Consider the following 22,304-nt stretch of genomic DNA (forward strand, 5'->3'; position numbering starts at 1 on the left):
GGGAACTGTGATCAGCCTGAACGGGAGGAGGGAAAGGAAGGGAGACTCCTGTATTCATCAGTCAACATTAATGTCCTTTGTTGTTCACCTTTGCACAGAACAGCGAGCGCTACCCCGCTCCGCGGCCCTGGCCCCGAGGACCCCGGCTTCCCGAGCTCCCCTCCGCATCCCCACCCCACAGCTGTCCTCCGCCGGCCCCCAGCGCGCTCACCCCGGGCCGGGAGTGAAAACGCTGCTGAGATGCTCGTTCCCCTGCAAAGCCCAAAGGGGCGCGGATGCTGAAATGCACCGAGCCCCCCAGCGCCTCGACCCGCGCACCCCCGCAGCCCGGGATGGGAGGGGGGAGGAAGCTGGGCTCAGGCTCGGGGGCGAGGACCGAGCCACATTCCGCGCTCCGGGAGCGCCGGAGAGCGCCGGGGGCAAGGCTGTGCGCCCCCCTTCTGCTTGGGGGTGTCCGCTCCGCTCCCTCTCCCGCCCGCCCCGGGGAATCGGCGCAGCCCCCTGCCCCTCTCCGGGGAAGAGGCGAAGGAGGGACAGGGGGGCGCCGTTCGCCTCCTCTTCCAACTTGACTCACGCGCGCCCCGTCGCCGCTCCAAACTCCGCAGCGGGAGGGCTGGCCGCGCGCCTCCCCGGCCGTCCCGGCGCTCCCGGCGCTCCCGAGCCCCCCGCGCACGCCCCTCCGCCCGGAGCGAGCTCGCCACAGCCCCAAGCCCGCAGCGCGATGCCACCACCCGGGCGTTCGCAGCCCCGCGCAGCGACAGGGGCGCAGGGGCAAGGACGCGAAATGCGCACCCGCTCGGGCCAGCGCGGGATAAAGTTCGCCCCGCCGAGACTCACCCACGCCGTATTTCTCGTGCTCCGTAGGTATCCACATGGCTGACGGGCGCTCCGGGGTCTTCGGGCTTTGTAATCCCCGCGCCTGCCCCGGCTCGCAACAATGCACCGCTCGCGAGTAGCGGCTGCAACGCCGGAGCCCGGCGGCCCCGCGCGAGAGCTGCGGGCGCTGGGCAAGGTCTGCGCTGGGAGCTCCCGAGCCCGGCGTTGACGCCGCGCGGCTGAGGCTGCGCCGCCCGCCGCTCTCCCCGGCGGCGGCTGCTCACAGTCCTCCGACGCGCTCCCGGGGACCCGGCGGCGCAGTCATTGTTCTGATTCACTGAACTAAGCTACACGCCAGGATACTCTCCGGCGCACCCCCCGCTTCCCCCCGCCCGCCAGCGCCTCTTCCAGCCCTCCCCGTCCCGGAGCCCCCCGCTGCACGCTGGGAATTGTAGTTCTGCGCCTCTCCATCCCGGAAGGGGGCGTGGCGCTGGCGGCCGGGGGCGGGGACAAGGCTGCGCTCTCCGCGTCCTATTGGTCCAGGACGCGACGGGGAGGCGTGGACGTCGAGGAAACCCCGCGTTGATGGGGAGTTCGCCTCCAGGCGCGTTCCCATTGGTTGCGAGGCCTCCGGGCGCTGCCCGCCCTTTTCTCCGCGGCGGCGTAATGGCTGCTCCCGAGACCCGGGGGGCTGCTGCCCGAGGGGAGGAGGACTGTGAGGGCAACCGTGGCGAAGCCGGGGGTGTCAGTTATGAGGGTGAGTACGGCGCCTCCGAAGCGCAAGTGGCTGGTCCCGCTTTCTCTCCCAGCAGGCGTGCGGCTGACCGGCCGGCTCTGAGGCCCCCGGGGCGCGAGGGGGCCCCGGGCCGGGCCCAGCCCGACGGGAGGCGGGAGCAGAGGGGCCGTGGGATGGGACCGGGACACTCCGCAGCCGGGGAGGCTCCCTGAGCGTCTGCCTTCGGCTCGGAGCTCCCGGCTTCGCGCCCGCTGCCCGGCGGGCGTGTGTCGGGTCACGCTGGCGCAGGTGTGGTGGCCGCTCCGGGATTCGCGGCGCGCCCCTCGCGGTTCCCCGGCGCCGCCCCGCCCCCCCCCCCCCGGGGGCCTCGGCAGAGGTAGGTCTTCCCTGGGTGCCCGAGGGTTCCCAGCTGCAGGCCGGGCGCTCCCCTGCACTCCGCGCATCCGCTCGGTGGGAGCTGCAGCGGCCTCCGAGGGGACTGTGCGGCGCGCAGAGCCCCGGGGCGATCGCCTGCGCTCGGGCTGAGTCCTCAGGCACTGCCCGCAGAGCGGGTGGAGGATTGAAGGCGGTTCTGAAAATCGCCACCACGACCTTAGCTCTACTTTTAAATTGCCTTCTGATCCGCCGGAGGGAGCGGAAAGCAAACTTTGGAAGCCGCCAGCGGATTGTCTTGAGGATCCCTCGAGGCCCTTGTTCTTTTTCCCTTTGGTGCACCCGTCCTTGCCCGCCTCCCTTTGGTCTTTTTTTTTTTTAAGATTTTATTTATTATTTATTCATGATAGACAGAGAGAGAGAGAGAGAGAGGCAGAGACACAGGTGGAGGGAGAAGCAGGCTCCATGCAGGGAGCCCGACGTGGGACTCGATCCCGGGACTCCAGGATCACACCCTGGGCCAAAGGCAGGCGCCAAACCGCTAAGCCACCCAGGGATCCCCTCTTTTTGGTCTTTTGATGTGTCTAATCTAGCCCAAGTTGTCTTTTTTTCTCTTGGACATGGTTTGGGGCTTTAAGGTTCTCTGCCCTTGTTTGAGATTTTTTTGGGGGGGTGGGGGTGGGGGGATGGCTTTTTTGTTTTCACAATTAAATTGACATTTAGTCTTGGGTTTTTCATCTCAGCAGCAGCCCAGAGATAAACTGCAGTTTATGTTGGGCTGCCCATCAGTGGAACTACCTACTTTTGAAATTATTTTAATATCTGTACCATTGGTAGGCTCTCGAATTTATTTTTTTTTAAGATTTTATTTATTTATTCATGATACAGAGAGAGAGGCAGAGACACAGGAGGAGGGAGAAGCAGGCTCCATGCAGGGAGCCCGACGTGGGACTCAATCCTGGGACTCCAGGATCGCGCCCTGGGCCAAAGGCAGGTGCTGAACTCCTGAGCCACCCAGGGATCCCCGGGCTCTCAACTTTTTTTTTTTTTTTTTTAAGATTTTATTTATTTTTTTCATGAGAAACACAGAGGGAGAGGCAGAGACACAGGCAGAGGGAGAAGCAGGCTCCACAGAAGCAGGCTTCATACAGGGAGCCTGATGTGGGACTCCATCCTGGGACTCTAGGATCACACGCTGAGCCAAAGACAGATGCTTAACCACTGAGCCACCCAGGCATCCCCGGCTCTCAACTTTAAATAGTTGTAACCACGCCCTAAGCAGTTCATTTAGGGGGTGGGGGGCTCTTACCTGATGGTAAGATACTTACTAAGGTTTTCCAGATTCTCAGAGTTCCAGAGGGCTGCCTTTTTAACATTTAGAGATGAAATCTTTGACGGGTTTATCTCACAGAGTAACTCATAAAAAAGAAAATTGGGAACTCCTTTCCAAAACGTTGTGGAACTTTTAAATATCTTTAGTTACTATAAAAGTTTTCTTTTCTTTTTTTTATGTAAGTTTTCATTATGAATATTTGAAGCCAGTGGGTATAAGTTAAATGAAAGTTCCTCCACACAGTTTACTCCCACAATAACAACAGTTAAAAGCTCATTGTGTGTTCTTTCTCACGTATTCCTACATGATCACACATCTGTATTGTTTTGATTTTGAAAAATAAAAAAGGACCATTTTCGGGATGCCCTAGTGGCTCAGCAGTTGAGCATCTGCCTTCAGCTCAGGGCGTGATCCTGGAGACCCAGGATTGGGTCCCACATCAGGCTCCCCGCATAGAGCCTGCTTCTCCCTCTGCCTGTGTCTCTGCTTCTCTCTCTCTCCTCTCTCTCTCTCTCTCTCTCTGTGTGTCTCTCATGGATAAATAAATAAAATCTTAAAAAAAAAAAAAAAAAAGACCATTCTACGTAAGCTGGAAGATCCACAACCTCCTTTTCCCAATGATCTATTATATACACTCTTCCGTGTTCGTATGTTTGTTGCTTCATTTTTTTAAAGGACTGTGCCAATTTTTTTCCATAATATGAATGTGCCATATTCACCATTCCTCTGTTAATGAAAGTGCAGTGTGGCTTAGTGAGCAACTTTATATACATATCCTTCCCCTTTTTGTGTGTATTTCTTGAGGAATTGCTGGGTCAAAGGTAACACAAGTTTGAAATTTCAATAGATGTCAGATGTTCCCTTTGAAAGATGACAGCACACAGTCCTATCAGTAATATAGGAGTGTCCTTTTCCCATGTGCTTACTTACTGCAAGGAAATCATTAATCAAGGACCCATGTTTAAGTGACTATTGGATTAAATTGAATAACTGCTATAAAGCTTAATTTTATGTTCCAATTTGTTTTCAACAAAAGTACTGAGCAGCAGGGAATTTGAAGTATCTGTAACCAAAAAAATTCCTCACCCTGGCTTACAGCTGACAAGTGTTCTTACTAATTTGTGGCAGTCATTTGGAGAGCTAATGGTTGAATTTTATGTCATTCTTAGAAGGGAAGGTTGTCATTAAAAATCCCCTTAATAAATTTTGTATCATTCTATAATTTTATCCAGATTCTTTTCTTTTTTCTTTTTTTTTTTTCAAAAAAAGATTTTATTTATTTATTCATGAGACACAGAGAGAGAGAGGCAAAGACCTAGGCAGAGGGAGAAGCAGGCTCCTTGCAGGGAGCCCGATGTGAGACTCCATCCCCAGACCGAGATAAAGCCCTGAGCCAAAGGCAGAAGCTCAACCGCTGAGCCGCTCAGCATCCCTATCCAGATTCTTTTCAAAGCCTGCAGAGTATGATACAAATTTTGGGTGGAAATAATGATACTAAAAGTATATTCATATTTTTTTGTTAAGCGGTTATTCAGGCCCTCAGGAATGCCTTTCTCTATAAAATCATTTATTTCTTGAAAACTCTCTTTTTTTAAGAGGTTTCACTCTAGGTCTAATTAAAATATCAACCTGTGTGCTTAATATCCCGGGACTGAAGATTTCTACTACAATGTCACTGAGTGGTGTGCAGGCAAGTACAGCACCTTACCTGAGATCTATGCTTCCAGACTTCCTCAGGCTCCATCCTTCTCCAGAAAAGTTCCTGATCTTGCACAACACTGCTTTGCATGCATGTGAACTATAACTGGGATTTCATATTATCCTCTGAAATTAAGAACAGATAGTAAATAGACTCAATTTCTCATACTTGGGATGTATTATTTGTATTTTTTCTTTTGCTGTTTTTAGTTAGAGGCAGTAAGATAACACCTATAGTTTATTAACTGACAGTATTACTTACAGGAAATTCTTCTGATGAAAGTGATTTTTTTTTTTTCTGACAGAATTAACCTTTGTATCCGTATTGTAGTATTCTGACAGAGTTCACTTTTTTCCCTGCAAATGGTTGGTCAGTAGATGATAATTATAGGAATGCTACTTTGGATTTATAGTGTACTTCCTCTGGAGACCTTATTAACTAATTTGTGATGTCTCTAGAAAGACTGGGAGTAGCAGGTGGTGTCAACTCATTCTTATGTTTCCTATTTCAATAAATAGCAACACGTCTTAGCTAGAAACCTAGGAAGCATCCTTGATTTCTATCTTGACTTCACGTCCTGAATCTGATCAGTTACTAAGTCTTATTTTTCTGTGCCTGAAATAATCTTTTGAATTTGTTCTTCTCTTCATCTCTTTAGCCACTATTCTATTTCTAACCCTCACCGTTGCTGAGAATTACCTGTGTCCCCCATCCTCCAAACTGTGTTCTTGGGGGCCAAAACTTTGACATGTTTGGTTTTGTCTGTCCAACCCTGTCTTGGCACTTTGTCAGTGTTTAATCATTGTTTAACTAGAAATGAATTCTAGCCTGGGTGATTGCAAAATCTTCCTAGTGATCTCTCTGACTCTTGATTTTTCTCTCCTTTAGTCCATATTCCAAAATGCAGATGTGTTCATTGGTCCTCACTTCAAATTTTCAGTGTGATTTCTGATGCTTGTATAATGAGGTCTAAATTCTCCACATGGCTCTAAGGATTCAAATCTGCTTTTCCAGCCTCATCTTCAGTCATCCTGCTTTCCTTCCCATATCTCCATTATCACACTTGCCATATAAAACCGTAGTTATTTATTGGCAACTTTGTCTACCCCAGTAGACTGTGAACTTCTTGAGGGCAAGAGTTGTCTTATTTTACTTTTATACATCCAGTGCTGATCATGAAGTAAACACTCCAACCGTTCAATGGTTAGAATCTGTTTGAAATTTATTCAAAGTACTGAAATGGCTGCTACTTTACACTAGAAATTGAAACCAAATAAAAAACTGAATGTTTCATGCTTGCGAAAGTTATACACACCAACTAGAAAATGCAGATTATGTCATGAAGATGATGTTCTGTCACAGGTAATCATAGTTAACATTTTCACATAGTCTTTTTTAAGTTAGTGTTGTATAGATAATGAATGATTAAAAAAAAAAAAAATTCCCAGGACACCTGGGTGGCTCAGTGGTTGAACATCTCCCTTTGGCTCAGGGTGTGATCCCGGAGTCCCAGGATCAAGTCCCACATTGGGCTTCCTGCATGGGGCCTGCTTTTCCCTCTGCCTATGTTTCTGCCTCTGTGTCTCTCATGAATAAATGAATAAAATCTTAAAAAAAAAAAATTCCCATCGGTCCTTAATAACCTTGAACCCATAACTGAATGAGTTGGTGCATTAGAAATTAAAATCAGTGCATAGGAATTGAAATCAGTGTTCCATCATCTGCCTGGCAGTTACCTGGTTTTCCACAGGTTGTCATCTTATTTCCAGTGTTGATGCTTAAGTCCAGCCTCATACATTTGACATGACAGTGGAAAGAGAACTAGACCCTATCTTGGAAAAACTGTATTTGAATTTCAATTCCAATGTTTAGTAGTTGTGTACAGCTTTATTGCACGTGCTGTTGCATTTATGAAAATATGAATATAATACCTACTTTGCAGAGCTGCTACGATTATTTCATTCAGTTATATATCTATGACAGCATAGCATTTATTTACTGGTACCATCTTGGAATTCAATAAATGTTAGTTCTCAGTATAAAGGTATGCCTAAATGAACTATAAAACTGCCTATTGTCTGATTTTCTATTTATTTAGGAAGCAGTCTAAATTGTTTATTGTGTTATAACCAAGGAGAGGCTTAGGAATGTGTTATCTTCATACCCATTCTCACCCCTACTCAGTGCTGCCCCCTCATCCCCAGCTCACCACACATATACCCACATTCAGAGTCAGCAAGAAGCTCAGATAATCTTGCACACTGGGATGGCCTTCCAAGGTACAGGCTAGAGGATGTCATGGAAGAAAAAGAATTATAGAGACCTTGTCTTTCGGGTTTGGTGTAAAACTCTGAAGAGGTCCCCTTCAGAGGATCCTTTATTTTCCTATGAAAAATAGGTGGAAACTGGCTTGTAGGATATTAAGAAGAAATGTTATAAAAGAGGATATAATAATAATGGTGGTGCTGTAGAACAGTAACTGTGCTAAGTATGGTTTCAGATGCTGTCATAGGTCTTAGGCCATTTCATCCTCACAACATCCCTGAAGTGGATACTCGTATTATCCTTTTTTCATATATAAGTGAGGAAACTTGTGCAAGAGTGGCTTGCACAAGTTCACACAGTAATGGAAAAAGACCTTTTATCCTATTTACTATTATAGTGTTGCTTATAGAAACTAAATTCCATTGGATAAGGTCAGAAACAGACTTTCCTTAAACATAAATATGTTCCAAAGCTAATGTTACTGTAGAAAGGCCGTGTGGTTACTTACCACGTATAGGCAAGTTAATTAACTTCTGACCCTCAGTTTCTCATCAGTAAAATGGATAATAATCAAATCTGTTTTGCTGGACTGTTGAAATGAGAACTGAGATGATAGATATAGTAGCCTGGTCTTCAATAAATGGTGACTTATTGTGGACACAGGTGTGGGCTCATCTTTAGCTCGTGTGCCAGAGGTGATGCACGTCATAATTTTGAGTATTACGACCTTAAAGTGTCTTTCCATTTCATGTCCAGGTTCCTGTTGAGAGATTACTTGGAGTATCAGACACAGAATTTACATACACTTTTCATTGTGTTGACAAAGACCTTCCATTCATGCAAAAGAACAGTGCTACCTCCGTAACACATACTCCTATACTTCCCATCTTGAAAAATTGAAGATAATGTTGACCAGGTTCCTACTTTCTTCTAAACCTAAATCCATGAGCAAATAGAAACAAAGTAGTATACCGCCATCCCCAGGGATTGAATCTTTAAATGTTTCTGTTAGCTGTTCTTGAAGAACTTTGCCACAGAATTAGGGTTCAGTTTTGCTACAATTTAATAAACTCATCAGACTCTGAATAGATTGGCCTTTCATTGACAGCATCTTAAAGAATTGCCATCTCTTGCTGAAACAAGTGTGTTCTTACTGACCTCATTGACTCAAATGTGCATGGGGCAGCATTTTCCAAAAGTGGTGATGGATTTGACTGATCAGTCTTCTGCCTCTCTTTACATCTCAGCCAATACCCTTTGTGACCAGTGTCATTTATTTGTAAGATAGCCAACTGTAGTTGAATGCTATATTTAGCTCTGGGGACCAAGTAAAGTTTCTAGAACTAAACAGGACTTGAACCTTTGCCTCATTTGGTGAGGGGTTGTCAACAATTGACATCATATTTTAAGTGATGTAAGTCAATGTGGGATACATTGAGTAAAATGTGGAAGGAAAAACTGGTTTGAAAGTCTGAAATACTGGACTCTGATCTTGAATTTGCTGCTTTGTAGCAGTGTGAACTTGGGAAATATTATTTAACCTCTTAGTCCACATTTCATCATGAAAATGCTGCAGTTAACTGCATATCTTATTGGGAGATTGAGTGAAGCAGTGAATACAAGGATGAATGATGCTGCTGATGGAGGTGTCTCACATGAGACTGTGACAGGTCTTTGGAATACAAAAAAATGGATTCAAAAGTAACTGTCAGATACAACCTATGTGACCTCAAGTCATTTGACCTCATCATTATTACTGCTACTAAAAAAGTCAGTATGACTTTTAACTGATTGCAGACTAATCAACATTAGAATTTGAGTCAAGGATTTATGTAAACCCTTGGATTTATGTAAACCCTTTAGTGTTAGGGACTGTCACATGTACCTTGGAATCACTTCATCTTCTACAGTGCCATGCTATGGTGGGATTTGGTGTGGTTGAGTGGTGACTGTGGATTGGCCCCATGCTGGGTCCTACATGGGGCACAAATGAGGAAGAACCCCTGGCTTTATCTGTGGGAACATTTCAATGTAGTTGGTGGGGCTCTACAGTCATATTTTATCAGATTTAATTGGAGAGTCCTTTCTGTTTCCATATCACAGTGTGGGAAGAAGTGGATACATTTGAATCTGCAGTTTGTATGCATTGACTGAGGAGCTGAAAGCTTTTAAATGTGCTTATTTATAAAAGAAAGGAAATTCATGTTCCGGCCTCTGGTTTCTCTAACACTGTCCTCATTTCATGCTATTTCTTCACTGAAAGATGCATCCTCCCCCAAGTAATTAGAGGCCCTGCCTTATAAAAAAAAAAAAAATTTTTTTTTAGTGTTTTTATCCAAAAAAGAGATTTGTTTTTTAAGAGAAGGACCTCAGAATTGTAATTGTGGTTATTTAACACAATCTTCTGTTATGTAACAAGCTGCTATTCACCAGTAATAGCCAATTAAAAAATAAAATATCTTGTACTACTAATTGTAATTATCATTATAAAGCAATTAATAACAGGAACTGTTGTTGAACAGTAACATAACAGCAATCAAGCTATCTTTGTTAAAGCAATCTTATACCTAATTTCCACAAATGGAGGAGGGGAAGAGTAGGAAAAGTAGGTGAAAAAGAGCCCGAAAGCCTATTGGAATATTTTACAAACCAGTTCGCAAATGATTTTTGAAAGTTTTATTTATAAATATGCACACGCATAAAGAAAAGCAATGCTAATAACTCACTAAGACTTAGAGGTTTTTTCCTAGCAGCAGTGATCACAGATAGTAGTGTTCCATAAAGAGCTCACTGGACAAAGATCCAGAGACCTGAGTTTTAATCCTATTTCTGCTTCTGACTCTCTGACTTTAGAGAAGTTATTTGCCCTCATGGTTAAGATTTCCTGGTTTGTAAGTGAGGTAATTCATTTATATTAGCATCCTCTCAGCTGCATTTTTCAAATATCAATAAAAAGAAGATAGGTTTACAGCTAGGGAACCCAGTTATGCATATCCTAGAATCTATGTAAAAAATCAAGTATCTCTGGGAATTCCCTTAAGAACTCATTGCACATGTGAGTGTAATTAGGTGTATCAAGGTAGAAATTTTGTGGAGAACCACTGCAATAGTTGACTTCTCCAGTCTCAAATTCCGAGAGAGTGTAGCTAGATCAGTAGGGCATATCACATCTCATTGTATCCCCCTCTCCTTTCCATTCTTTAAATAAACAGTGTGAATCTGAAGGAGCTTTTAAGAGAACTGAGACTTAGTTCAAAATTTTTATTAAGCATTGCAATATACAAGCTTCTGTATTCTAAATGCTATAGAACACAAAGATCAAAGATATCAAGGTAGGTCTTGCCATCAAGTATCTTAGAGCCTAAAAGGGAAGATAGGAGAAGTACATAAATAACTATATTACAAGGTAGAAAATGTTAAGGACCATCAGAGTGATCAAGATGGAGTTGAATAAGAAAGAGATTAAGACCAGCAGGTGTTGCTCTGCCTTGAAGTGGAATAAGATTTAGACATGCAGAAATAAGGAAAAGCACTTATTACATGCCTAAGCAAAGGGAAGGAACAATAGAAAAACTAAGGGCATATACGGAAGATAAAGTCAGTTCATTTTGCCTGGAGAAAAAAGGTAAATGGAAGCAATAAAAACAAGTTTGAAGAGGTAAGTTGAAGCTATATCATTTACTCTCAAATGTTAGACCCCATCTCTGCAGACTTAGAGGAAGAGAATGACAAGATCAAAGTTTAATCAGGTAGCAGTGTACCAAAGAACAAAGGATGAATCAGGAAGCATGAGTATTTACCAAAGCAAGAGATAATGAAGACCCACACTAGAATTTAATAATATGCCTTTGTTAATGAAGTCAGAGATAGTTCAATCCTGTAAACAAATTCCTGAGATTAGAAAAATAATGCTGGGACACAGCAGGTAGCATATGAAGATTCTCCCTTTGATAGGTTGAGCTTCTTCTTAGGCCCTTTCATGACGAAGGCCCAGAGACAGCAGGCAGAGAATGCCACAAAGCTGATAAAACAGCCATCAAATGGAGCACCTGGATAGCTCAGTTGGTTGAGTGTCTATCTTTGGCTCAGGTCATGGTCCTGGGATCATCCCCACGTCAGGCTCCCTGTTCAGTGGGGAGCCTGCTTCTCCCTCTCCTCTCTGCTTGTGTTCTCTCTCACTCTCTCTCAAAATCTTTTTTTTTTTTAAAACGTATCAATTAAGTCTAAACAGGTCTAGAACCATGCTCAGTTCCAAATATAAGGAAAGATGGGGACTTTCAGCCAAGGAGCAAGCTGGGGGCAAGGGTTCGGAAGTTCCTAAGAGGAAATCTGGCTGAACAGACTTGACAAGGTTCTTGCTAAAGGCAGGCCAGGGTGAGATATCAGGTGACAAGATACCACCTGGAGGGCAGTAGAGGATGAGGAATCTCATCAAAAACAGAGAAGGGGAGAGTCTCTCTGAATTGACTTACCAGGATTCTTGCAAAAACTGGGCTGGTGAGGCCTAATCAAAAGGATTCAGAGGACCCTACAGGAAACCAAAGTTTGGTCAAGAAGAGAATTTTTGTCAGTAGCAAGAACACAATCACAAATAAACTGGTCTATAGGAATAGGTCTTAAACCATTAAAAGACCTAAAAGAAACAAGAGCAACATGGATTCTTGGTGAGACGTTGAACGGACAGCTTACGGAATCAGGGCAATGGTTTGAGGACTCAGTTACTAGAAAAGGTATACAAGCTGAGGCTTGGTTCTAAGACATCAGTCACATGCCCAGTGACTAGCATCCTGGACCCAGATGGAGATGAGGAAAAGCCTGGGTTGACATAGAGCCACTGGTTTAGGTGGTCCCCTGCTGGAGCAGAGCCAAATTGCTGGTAGGTCTGGGGACCCCTGCCATGCTGATTGGCAGTATTGGCAAAGGCCTAGCTCCAGGCAATTCATTACAGTTGCCCATATGGCCACTGAACTCCTGACCCTGAGCTCATTAATCCTGAATAATCAGCCAGTTGTAATATAATTCTCAAGTATAAGGTAATAACACCCTTTCTTTCACATGACCCCTGGACTCCATGGAATTTGATGCCTCAGAGAAAGATTCCTGTTCTTGATCTTTTTCCTTGTGAAACATCTTAGAGTTTATTGACAGAATAGATTATGATGTTAATAATTTCCCCCCTGTTAATGTGATATTTTAAGGTATCAGTAGTTATTGTTGTTTCTATAGAGTATAATCCTGTTTTCCATTTATTATATGAAACTCCAAGTACATCCAACCATATGAATTTACACATTCTTAGAGCCTAAATGAATTAAACTTTTAAGTAATGGACTGAGAAAAAATTCATTTCCTGCTGTCATGCTTTTGAAAGATATTCATAGAAATTGTGTTCTCATTGTTTTCATTCATCTATGTGATCGAAGTAGGTAGGGCTAATGTAAATTTAGTATGCTGTTTATGTTTTTAGGGACAGTATTTCAGGACTCCATAGAATCATGAAACAAAAGTATTATAATACCTTCTTACACAAAGGATTTCATGATCAAATAATTTGCAATGACTGTGTTAAACTTTTAGTTTCTTTAGGACTTTACTATGCTCATTTTTGTAACCAAGAGATAGATATTATACTGCAGTTTCCCAAATGCTTGACCATAGTATCTTTTTCTCAACCAGCGCACATTAACATTTCATGGGATGCTAGTGTTCTATGGAATTTCATTTGGGAAATGCTAGTCAAGGTCATCTTCCTCTTAGGCAGGTATTTATTAGAAGCTTAGACATCCCAAAGAGTTTGACTTTTACTTCAAGCACTTAGTGGGGGGAAAATAAGCATAGAGTAGTAGGCACAGGGTAGAAACAAAAAGCATAACTATTTGTTCTGCCTCAGGGAGATCTAACACCCTGTAAAGAGCATTTCCCCCCTGTTATATCCAGAACACCAGTGTTCTTTCATGGTAATAATGAAATAAATACTTGTATAAACAAAACCTAGCCCTGGAGCACAATATGAGAACTCTTCAAATCAGTGTCTTTTGTTTCTTTATTTTAGTATCCCTTTCTTAGTACATTTGAATTAAGATCTGAATATTGAACAATAAGAAAGCAAAGTGCTCCTAAGTAACCAATTTCTGACCTACTGTTCCAAGGCACTCAAGCCCGTGCTTCTTATTAAGTCAGGTAACCATAGCTATTTAATGCATTATTTAAGGTTATAAAAATTTAATTCATGTTCCTCTATCAACTTTCATTGACTTGAAGAATGTAGGTTGGTTGCAATTTTTTTTTAATTGCCTGTACATGGCATCATTGTCAGAAATGTCAGAGTTTCTGAATTACTGTTTATTAATGAAATGATGAATCCAGGCAATTCTTTGATGTAAAATCCACAACTAGTATGATGTAGAGGAATTTTTTAGTGAAAGGTTTTTTAAAACAGCTTAGAAATGATTCACTGGACCATTGTTATTCACTTCTAGTTAGCGGTATTCAGAGCCAACTGGCAAATCTCCATTTCTTCAGGATTCTCACTTAAAATGTGATTTCAGAGTAAACCAATTTAGGCAAGCAGTGTATAAGTGAAAGAACTGGATTGTTCTCTTTATATTGTCACCTTTTTCTAAAGTTTCATGTTTGTTGGTATCCCTTGTGATAATACATTACTCAGATTCTGAATTCATCTTATATATGGATAGTTACCAAAAGTGATTGTCATATTATTAATATTAGTTGATCTTTGGACCCTACTGTGAAAGTCAAACATACTTGTAAAAATTCAAACATGTTTTCATGTACTTATGAGCATTTTTAAAGTTATAACCTGCATAAGTTATACTTTATAAATATTATAACCCTCATTAAAAATGTAGACCTCCTCCCTTTTTCTTTGTCATATTTAGAATCTTAGCTTAAATGTCACTTCTTACATGAAGCCACTCTTGAACCATAAACTGAATTAGCTACATACTTCTTTGTAGCTTTAATCATATAGTTATCTAGGAGAATCCCATTTGTTACCTGCTTGTAAAGAGAGAAATTTATACTCAGTTCAACTGTTATATACTATATGAGCTTCCAAAGGCTGCCTGTAACAAATTACCACAGACCAGTGACTTAGAACAAGAGAAAGTTATCCTGTCTCAGTTCTGAAGGCCAGAAGGCTGAAATCAGGATGTCAGCAGGATCACATTCCCTTTGAAGCCTCTAAAGGAGAATCTGGTAGCATCAGGCATTCCTTGGTTTATGGCATCGTAACACCAATTTCTTCTTCTGTCTCATATAGAAAGCCCTCTTCCCTATGTCTCTTTGTCAGTCATTGCATTTAGAGCCCACCCTAATCCAGGATCATCTCAAGCTATTTACATTAATTATATCTGCAGGGACCCTTATTCTACATAAGATCACATTGAGGTTCCAGGTGAATCACTCTCTCAAGTCACCATTCAATCCACTATACATACTGAAGATATTCCCTTTTTTCCAGATTGCCTTGTCTTCTTTCTGACCTAGTCAAGGAGTACGTGCACAGGCGAGTGCTTGTTTTTATGTAAGTTGAGAAAGGGAAGGGTCCTTTCTCTCTCTCTCTCTCTCTCTCTCTCTCTCTCTCTCAAGCACTCTGTAGCACGTGGTACATGCTATTTGACTTTATGGACATTGGGACTTTACATTGACCTTATTCTCATGAATATTAAACTCTTTATAGAAAGTCACTGGCAAGGATTCGGAAAGAGCTTATTAAAAATCTTTAGTCTTTTTATGCTGGGGCTTTTCCATCACTGTTATTTTTACTTTCCTCGTCTTTTATTGTTTTAGGTACTCAGATTGTGCATAATATATGCACAATCCTTTTGCTTATGGACTGTCAGCTCTTGTTCTTTGTACTTACAGCCTCTGAAATTTGGTCTTTTCCTGAGATCAAGAGCATGGTATAGTGAAAAGAACACTAAACTTATAGACAATAATCCAGTTCATATTTTAGTTATATGACTTTAAATAAATTATACTCCCTAAAAAAAAAAAAATTATACTCCCTAAACTTCTATTTCACATAATAATGATAGAAATAATAATCTTTCTTACCTGGCAGTTTAATAATGAGGTTTTTAGGAGATGACTTTATAAAATGTAAAGGGTTATATAAATAAATCAGAAGTACATTAATATCATGCTTGAAATGACCATTTTTGAATTTACTGATCAGTGCCTTTCTACCCTGACTATCCTTTCTATCTTGAGTATGACTGGGCCCTTCCCCCTTTAAACTGTCAATCACTTATCAGTTAATATAAATACTTGTAGACTCAAAACATAAATAAATAAATACATACATACATACATACATACATACATAAATGTAGAATATTTGAGCTGGGCATGACATTAGAGTAAGTCATATTGGAATATATTTTAAAAGGCCATGATATAGTTTCTGTCTTGCTTGTACTCTGAATGGAGAAGAGACACACATACGGGTAACTAGGTTAAGCTCCCATAAGTGGATACCGGAATGGATAGAGAAGAAAATTGCTTGAAAGGGATGATCATAGTTGCCTTCGTGGAAAAAGTAAGAGAAACCAGGGGGCTAGGAAAGATTCCTGCAGGCATGTGGATGGATAGAGTACCTGAGGCTCAGGGGGAGGGGAAGAGCCAGGTGTCATGCAGCCAGTGGCATTTCAGAGACTGCTTAAAGCTTCAGAGTAAAGAAAGAAGTAGTGAGAGATAAAATGGAATAAAAGACTATATCTGATAACTGTCTTAGAAGAACCAAGAAGCTCTTCAGTGCTCAGGCCCTTACTTACAAGGATGTAGATATTTCACGATTTGGATCTTTGTTCTCCTTCAGGCCAAATGGTCTCCAAAAGCAGTAGTAGAATCTCCCTAATTAAAAATAAGAGGGGCAGCCCAGGTGGCTCAGTGGTTTAGTGCCTGCCTTCAGCCCAGGGTGTGATCCTGGAGTCCTGGGATCAAGTCCCATGTCGGGCTCCCTGCATGGAGCCTGCTTCTTCCTCTGCCTGTGTCTCTGCCTCTCTCTCTGTGTCTCTCATGAATAAATAAATACAATCTTTAAAAAATAAATAAATAAGTAAAAATAAGAGAGCTCACAATTTGCCTTACAAATCAAAAAGAACACATTTGATTTTCTTAGGCTCTGAGTTTTATCGAGCATTTATTGATCACTACTTATGTGCTAGGCCCTGAAAAACATAAAAAAAAGAACAAGACAAAGTTCCTACCCTAAAGGAGACACTTAAGTAGCAGAAGATAATAATGCAGAAGTGCAGTAAAAGAATCACACTGAAGCAATGAGATAACTCTGTCATATGTGCTTCTAACCCATCAGGGAGGTTTGGGTAGGCTTCTCCAAGAGGTGATACATAGTCAAGGTCTTTGCCAGGTGAGGTAGGCCTCCTTGATAGAGGAAACTGCATGAGGAAAGGCTTGAAGATGCCCTACAAGTACATATTATCATAGTCTAAAAATGATGTAGTAGAGACAAAGCTGGGAGGTAAGACTGAAAAGAGGCAAGAGCTGTACTAAAAAGGAGTTTGAAAAAAACAAAAACAAAAAAAAAGGAGTTTGGGGCAGCCCAGGTGGCTCAGTGGTTTAGTGCCGCCTCCAGCCCAGGGCATGATCCTGGAGACCTGGGATCGAGTCCCACATCGGGCTCCCTGATGGAGCCTGCTTCTTCCTCTGTCTGTGTCTCTGCCTCTCTCTCTCTGTGTCTCTCATGAATGAATAAATAAAATCTTTAAAATAAATAAAAAGAAGTTTATGGGCCTAGCAAAAGAATTTAGATTATCTCCTACATGATGGAGAGTGTTTTAGGTGAGTGAATAAAATGAATCAGATTTCCTGAATAGGAACAACCTCATGGCAGTCCTGATGTGAAGATGCATGTACAGAGGCAGGACAAGTAGTTCAGAGGCTCTTGTTAATAGAGCATGTTCCTTAGGCAGTTCAAACTGGATGTCAAGGTAAATAAGTCTTTCTAAAATGTGCCTTACATTTTAGAGTAGTGAGAGTATCATACCACCTTCCAGCTCAAAAGCCAGCTATGATTTCTCTATGCCTATAGGAAAAAGCCCAAAATGAAAATATATCCCATTCAAGACTCCTCATTGCCTGTCACCACTAATTTAATCTGCTACTTTACCACAGAGATAGCTGAGTGTTTTCTTTTTCTCCCTTACAGGTGTAGCCACTCCTCAGTTGTGAGATAAGTATTAGGAGAATAATTAAGAGGCCAGATGGAGGAGTAAGCCTATCCATTGAGAGCTCACTTTGTCATGTGGAAATACACTTTCAAATTTTATTTTTTAGATGAAAGTAATTTTTAAGTTATGTTTCTTCCTAATTATTTCTAAGAAATCTTTTTTTCCTAAGAAAAGTTGATATCTTTTCCACAATTAACAGTGGCCATGTACCCCTACATTTCTATATTTTTGTTTTGATCCATGGCAGATTTTACCAGATACTTGTAATTTAGCTCCAGATTTTGTATGAGTCTTCCAAGAATTTTCAAACAAGACCTTATATCATTTGTGAGGGATGGTGATTGTGTACATTTAAATATTTTTGTGTGCATGTATGTGAGTGCAATAAAAATTTTGATTTGTAAACATTTTTAAATGATGTGTTCATTGGAGCAAAGATAGGTCTGATTAACCAGAAAGGTGAAATGCTGATTTGTTGCCATATTTTTTCTCTTAATGAAAACTTAGATAATATCTACTACCAAATCTTTCATTCTGGTTTAACACAACTAATATAAGTCTAAGGTCATCCTTACCCAGTATTCAGAGTTATTGAATTTTCCAGTAGGGTACTTCTTTTTAATGATAAACTGCATTTTTTTGTGAGGAGCTCAGTTACCTCTGAAGTCTCTGATGACTGCCATCTGGTTCTTTTTTTTTTTTTTTTTTTTTTTTAAGATTTATTTATTTATTTATGTGAGAGAGAGAGAGAGGCAGAGACACAGGAGGAGGGAGAAGCAGGCTCCATGCCGGGAGCCCGACGTGGGACTCGAGCCTGGGACTCCAGGATTGCGCCCTGGGCCAAAGGCAGGCGCTAAACCACTGAGCCACCCAGGGATCCCCCTGCCATCTGGTTCTAATGAAGGATCACAGTTTTCCAAATTGCTTTTGGTTCCTTTCATCTCCCTGTTCTCCTATCTTTTTTCTATTTTCATAATTTATTATTGTAACATTACTTCCTTGCCTATGAATGTTTTTACTGCTTTTTCTTTAACATGAATGACATCTCAATTATATTTGAAAGTAAGCAAACATGCCATCACAGTACTATTTTAGATCATGTATTGGGATCAAGACAACCATAGAACTTCCCTCATTCAAAGAAATCTTTCATTTGATCAATGTATAGCTTATTTTATGTATTCCTCCCTAATATCAAGTATATTTGCTTGACATAGGTATTTTGGGGGAAGAAATCTTGTCTTTTATGATGGTAGTTTCCACTTCATTAGGAAAGAAAATTACTATCAATTTAAAGTATTCTGTTTTCTCCTCTTAGCTCCCTTGGTGAAAACAACAGCAGTATCCAGGGACTGCCACCTCCGTTTCAAAAGGAGCTCCCCCCCACCCCCGGCCCCCAGCCTTAGCTACAATGATTTCAAAGCCTTTATCCCATAAGGGACATATATTAAAGACTGAACAGATGATTTTTAAAGTGAATAAAGAGATCTAGGGTATTAAGATACTATTGGGAGTCAAGATAATTGGGATTAAAGTCTCAGGGGGAAGACAGACAACATGAATTGCAACCACAAGGAACAAGGTATCAACTAGACAAAAGAAGAAACCTTGTGAAATCAAATAAGGTGTATCCATTTGGAGATTAGAAGAAAGTAATCTGAAATAGTTTGTGGATTAGCACTTAATTCATGTAGGATAATGCTTTGAATATGCCTCTTCCTATTTTGAGTTGATTTTCCTACTTGGAATTAATTTCAAAGCCAGATTACAAATAAAGTACTGAGTATTGAGGCCACTTCTGAGGTTACTGGGAGTGCAGTCATGTATGTGTCCACAAACAATAGCACACCTAGTGTTTGATGACAATCTAGGTATTATAAGGGATGAGCAAGAGTCAGAGCTATTCTCTGGGATGATATTCCCTCAAGATCTCCGGAGTCCTGACTCTGAATAGCAATTGTGTATCAAATGTTATGTGCAGTGTCCATATCAAGAAATTAGTGATGCAGTTTTTATCTCATTAACTTTACCGCACTGAAGTCTTATGTGTTGTCACTGGTACACCTTATAATCTTCAGAGTAGTGACTCATCATTCTAAAAGCCTAAAGGTACTTGAAAAATCCACTTCCATTATCTCTGCATATTTTGAGAAGATTTATCATCTTTGGACCATTCTAACCGTAACTCATATTCTCTCTGCCAAAAATATCTTTTTCCTGCCTGTCTACCTTACAACTCCTACTCATTCCTTAAGACTTAAGTTTACGTATCATCTTCACCTTTTCTGTGGAATGTTCTTGCTGACTCTTTGCCAGTACTAAAAAGGTAACCCAGCATTTCCATTATCAATTTCTGATGACAGGTCCCATTTGGGGATTGTAGCTGTGATACACTTTGCTCTTTCACACACACACACACACACACACAAGTTTTTAAGTTGTTTTTTTGTTTTTTTGTTTTTTTAGTTTTTAATTCCAGTTAACATACAATGTGATATTAGGTTCAGGTGTACTAGTGACTAAACACTTCCATACATCCCTCATGAGGACAAGTGCACTCTTTAATCCCCTTTACCTATTTCACCCATCTCCCTACTCACCTCCCTTCTGTTAACCATCAGTTTGTTTTCTGTAAGAATCTACTGGTTTCTCTCGCTCTTTTTCCCTTTGTTCATTTGTTAGATATGAATGAAATCATATAGAATTTGTCTTTCTCTGATTTACTTAGCATTATACTCAGTCCATACGATTGGCAAATGGAAAGCTTTCATTATTTTTTTTTATGGCTGAATAATACTGCAGTGTGTGTGTGTACATCTTCTTTATCCATTCATCAATCAGTGGACACTTGGGCTGCTTCCATAATTTGGATATTGTAAATAATGCTGCAGTAAACTTAAGGGAGCATGTGTCCCTTTGAACTAGTGTTTTTGAATTCTTTGGGCAAATACCCAGTAATGTGATTGCTGGCTCATAGGATAGCTATATTTTTAACTTTTGAGGAACCTCCATACCCTTTTCCAAAGTGGATGCACCAGTTTGCATTCCCACCACAGTGCATGAGGCTTCCTTTTTCTCCTTGCCAACACCTCTTGTTTCTTGCGTTATTGATTTTGCTTTGCTCTTATATTTTATATTCAGATGCTTAGTAAGAGATATCAGAGTTACTCCTGACTTGACACCTGCCATTTGGATGGGATTAGACATCTGTCTGCTGTATGTCCAGGGCTGAAACCAAGGCACCTCTGGTTCCGTCTTCTTTTTTTCCTTCCTGCCTCTTAGCTAGTGGAGGCTTACTGTCTTTGAAGAGCCAATAGCTATACCAGCTCCCCTCCACAGTCTTCACCATATCTTTTAGCAAGTCATATTTTCTAGAGCATTGTTAATGCTTGACTTCATTTTATCTCCTTGGCTACATTTAGGAGATGAGCAAATTACAAAGTAAAAGTCATAAGTTACACTATTAGTTTTTAGTAAGCAGCACTGTTATCGGATCCCTTATTGTATCCACTTACCCTTAGTGCATTATCATTATACCACACCCAAAATCCTTTCGTGCTGTCATTTTAAATATCTCTGCTTTGAAATAATAGCATTTTTTGAGGATTTTATCTATTTATTTGAGAGGAAAGAATGATAGAGAAACAGCACAAGCAGGGGGAGGAGAGGGAGAGGCAGACTCCCCATTGAGCCCAGAGCGCAATGTGGGGGCTCAATCCTAAAACCCTGGGATCATGACCTGAGCCAAAGGCAGATGCTTAACTGACTGAGCCACCCAGGTGCCCCAAATGAATAGCATTTTTGGTTAATTTTTGTATATGATATAAGGAAGTAGTCCAGCTCTGACCTTCAGTTGTTGTAGCATCATTTGATGAAAAAAACCATCATTTCCCCAACTGAATTGTCTGGGCATCCTTGTGAGAAGTCTATTGACCGTAAGTGTGAGGGTTTATTTCTATACTCTGGATTCTATTCCAGTGATCTATATTGATTTTTTTCTATGCCTGTACCACCCTGTCTTAATTACCATAGTTTTTTAAGGAAGTTTTAAATCAATTAAGTGTGAGATCTTCAACCTTGCTTTTCTGTTAAAAATCTTTTTAACTTACCTGCTGATTTTTCCAGCATCAGTGTACATCAAAAGAAAGACACATCAGTAGTAACTCTTTGTTTTAGCATATAAACAATCTCTTGAAATCTTTTCTTAATGGGCTATTTTTAGGTACTGCTCTTTGGTTATACTAGACCTGTTTTGGGGGTGGGGCTTTAGTTTTTTTCTAGTGTTCAGTGATTGAGTCACTCTCTCCGTTCTTGATAGCCTTTAAAAATTTGGGCTCAGTAATCTTTTCCTTATGTAGTTGAAGATGTACATAAAGTATAGGTGAGAAAAAGAGTTTCCTGATGAGTCAGTATTAATGAAGCTTACATGGTATACAATTGGCAGTAAGTTTTAGAATGAAAAGCTAACTATGATAAATACCCTAAATTTTGTTGACCCTAGAAATTCTACATAATCTTTCACTAACAGTCATCCATATTTCATATTAGAAATTAAGCACAATCTAGTATTTTTAATTAGAATCCAAAAGGCAATTTTAGAAACACATGTCAAAGTGTCTCTCTGTGCAAATAAGATATATTTCCTATGACAGTGAGGTATTAAACCTGATTTAAATGTATAGATTTTTATATTTCTTACTATTTCACCCATACTTCTTGTAGCAAGCATTGTTCCTTCTAGGTTCTCAGTTTATGCAACCTGTTGAGATTCGAAGTAGGTTCTTTCTGTTGTAATTTTAGATCATACTATACCTCTTTTCAGCATGTTGGGCCCATTGATCTTCTGGGTACCAGTGACTTCAACTTCTT

The 22,304-nt window shown here is 41.2% G+C and overlaps 2 protein-coding genes across 7 annotated transcripts in view; one reads left to right on the forward strand and one right to left on the reverse strand.

Annotated features, from left to right (window-relative positions):
• The window catches only part of DOCK4 (dedicator of cytokinesis 4), a 409,301-nt gene extending 408,068 nt beyond the window's left edge, over positions 1-1,233 (reverse strand). For all 5 annotated transcript variants that reach the window (XM_041727815.1, XM_041727817.1, XM_041727816.1 and 2 more), the window contains exon 1: positions 838-1,233. In XM_041727815.1, the coding sequence (XP_041583749.1) occupies positions 838-874 (37 nt within the window). In that variant the 5' untranslated portion in view covers positions 875-1,233. The remainder of the gene's footprint in view (positions 1-837) is intronic.
• Positions 1,234-1,386: 153 nt separating this feature from the next.
• ZNF277 (zinc finger protein 277) overlaps positions 1,387-22,304 on the forward strand; it is a 105,226-nt gene continuing 84,308 nt past the window's right edge. The window contains exon 1 of one of the 2 annotated variants that reach the window (XM_041727820.1): positions 1,387-1,573. In XM_041727820.1, coding sequence (XP_041583754.1) covers positions 1,402-1,573 — 172 coding nt within the window. In that variant the 5' untranslated portion in view covers positions 1,387-1,401. The remainder of the gene's footprint in view (positions 1,574-22,304) is intronic. The other variant, XM_041727821.1, reaches the window with a different exon arrangement.

Source organism: Vulpes lagopus, chromosome 13 (genome assembly GCF_018345385.1).
Source record: "Vulpes lagopus strain Blue_001 chromosome 13, ASM1834538v1, whole genome shotgun sequence".
In the NCBI taxonomy this organism is placed as follows: Eukaryota; Metazoa; Chordata; class Mammalia; order Carnivora; family Canidae; genus Vulpes; species Vulpes lagopus.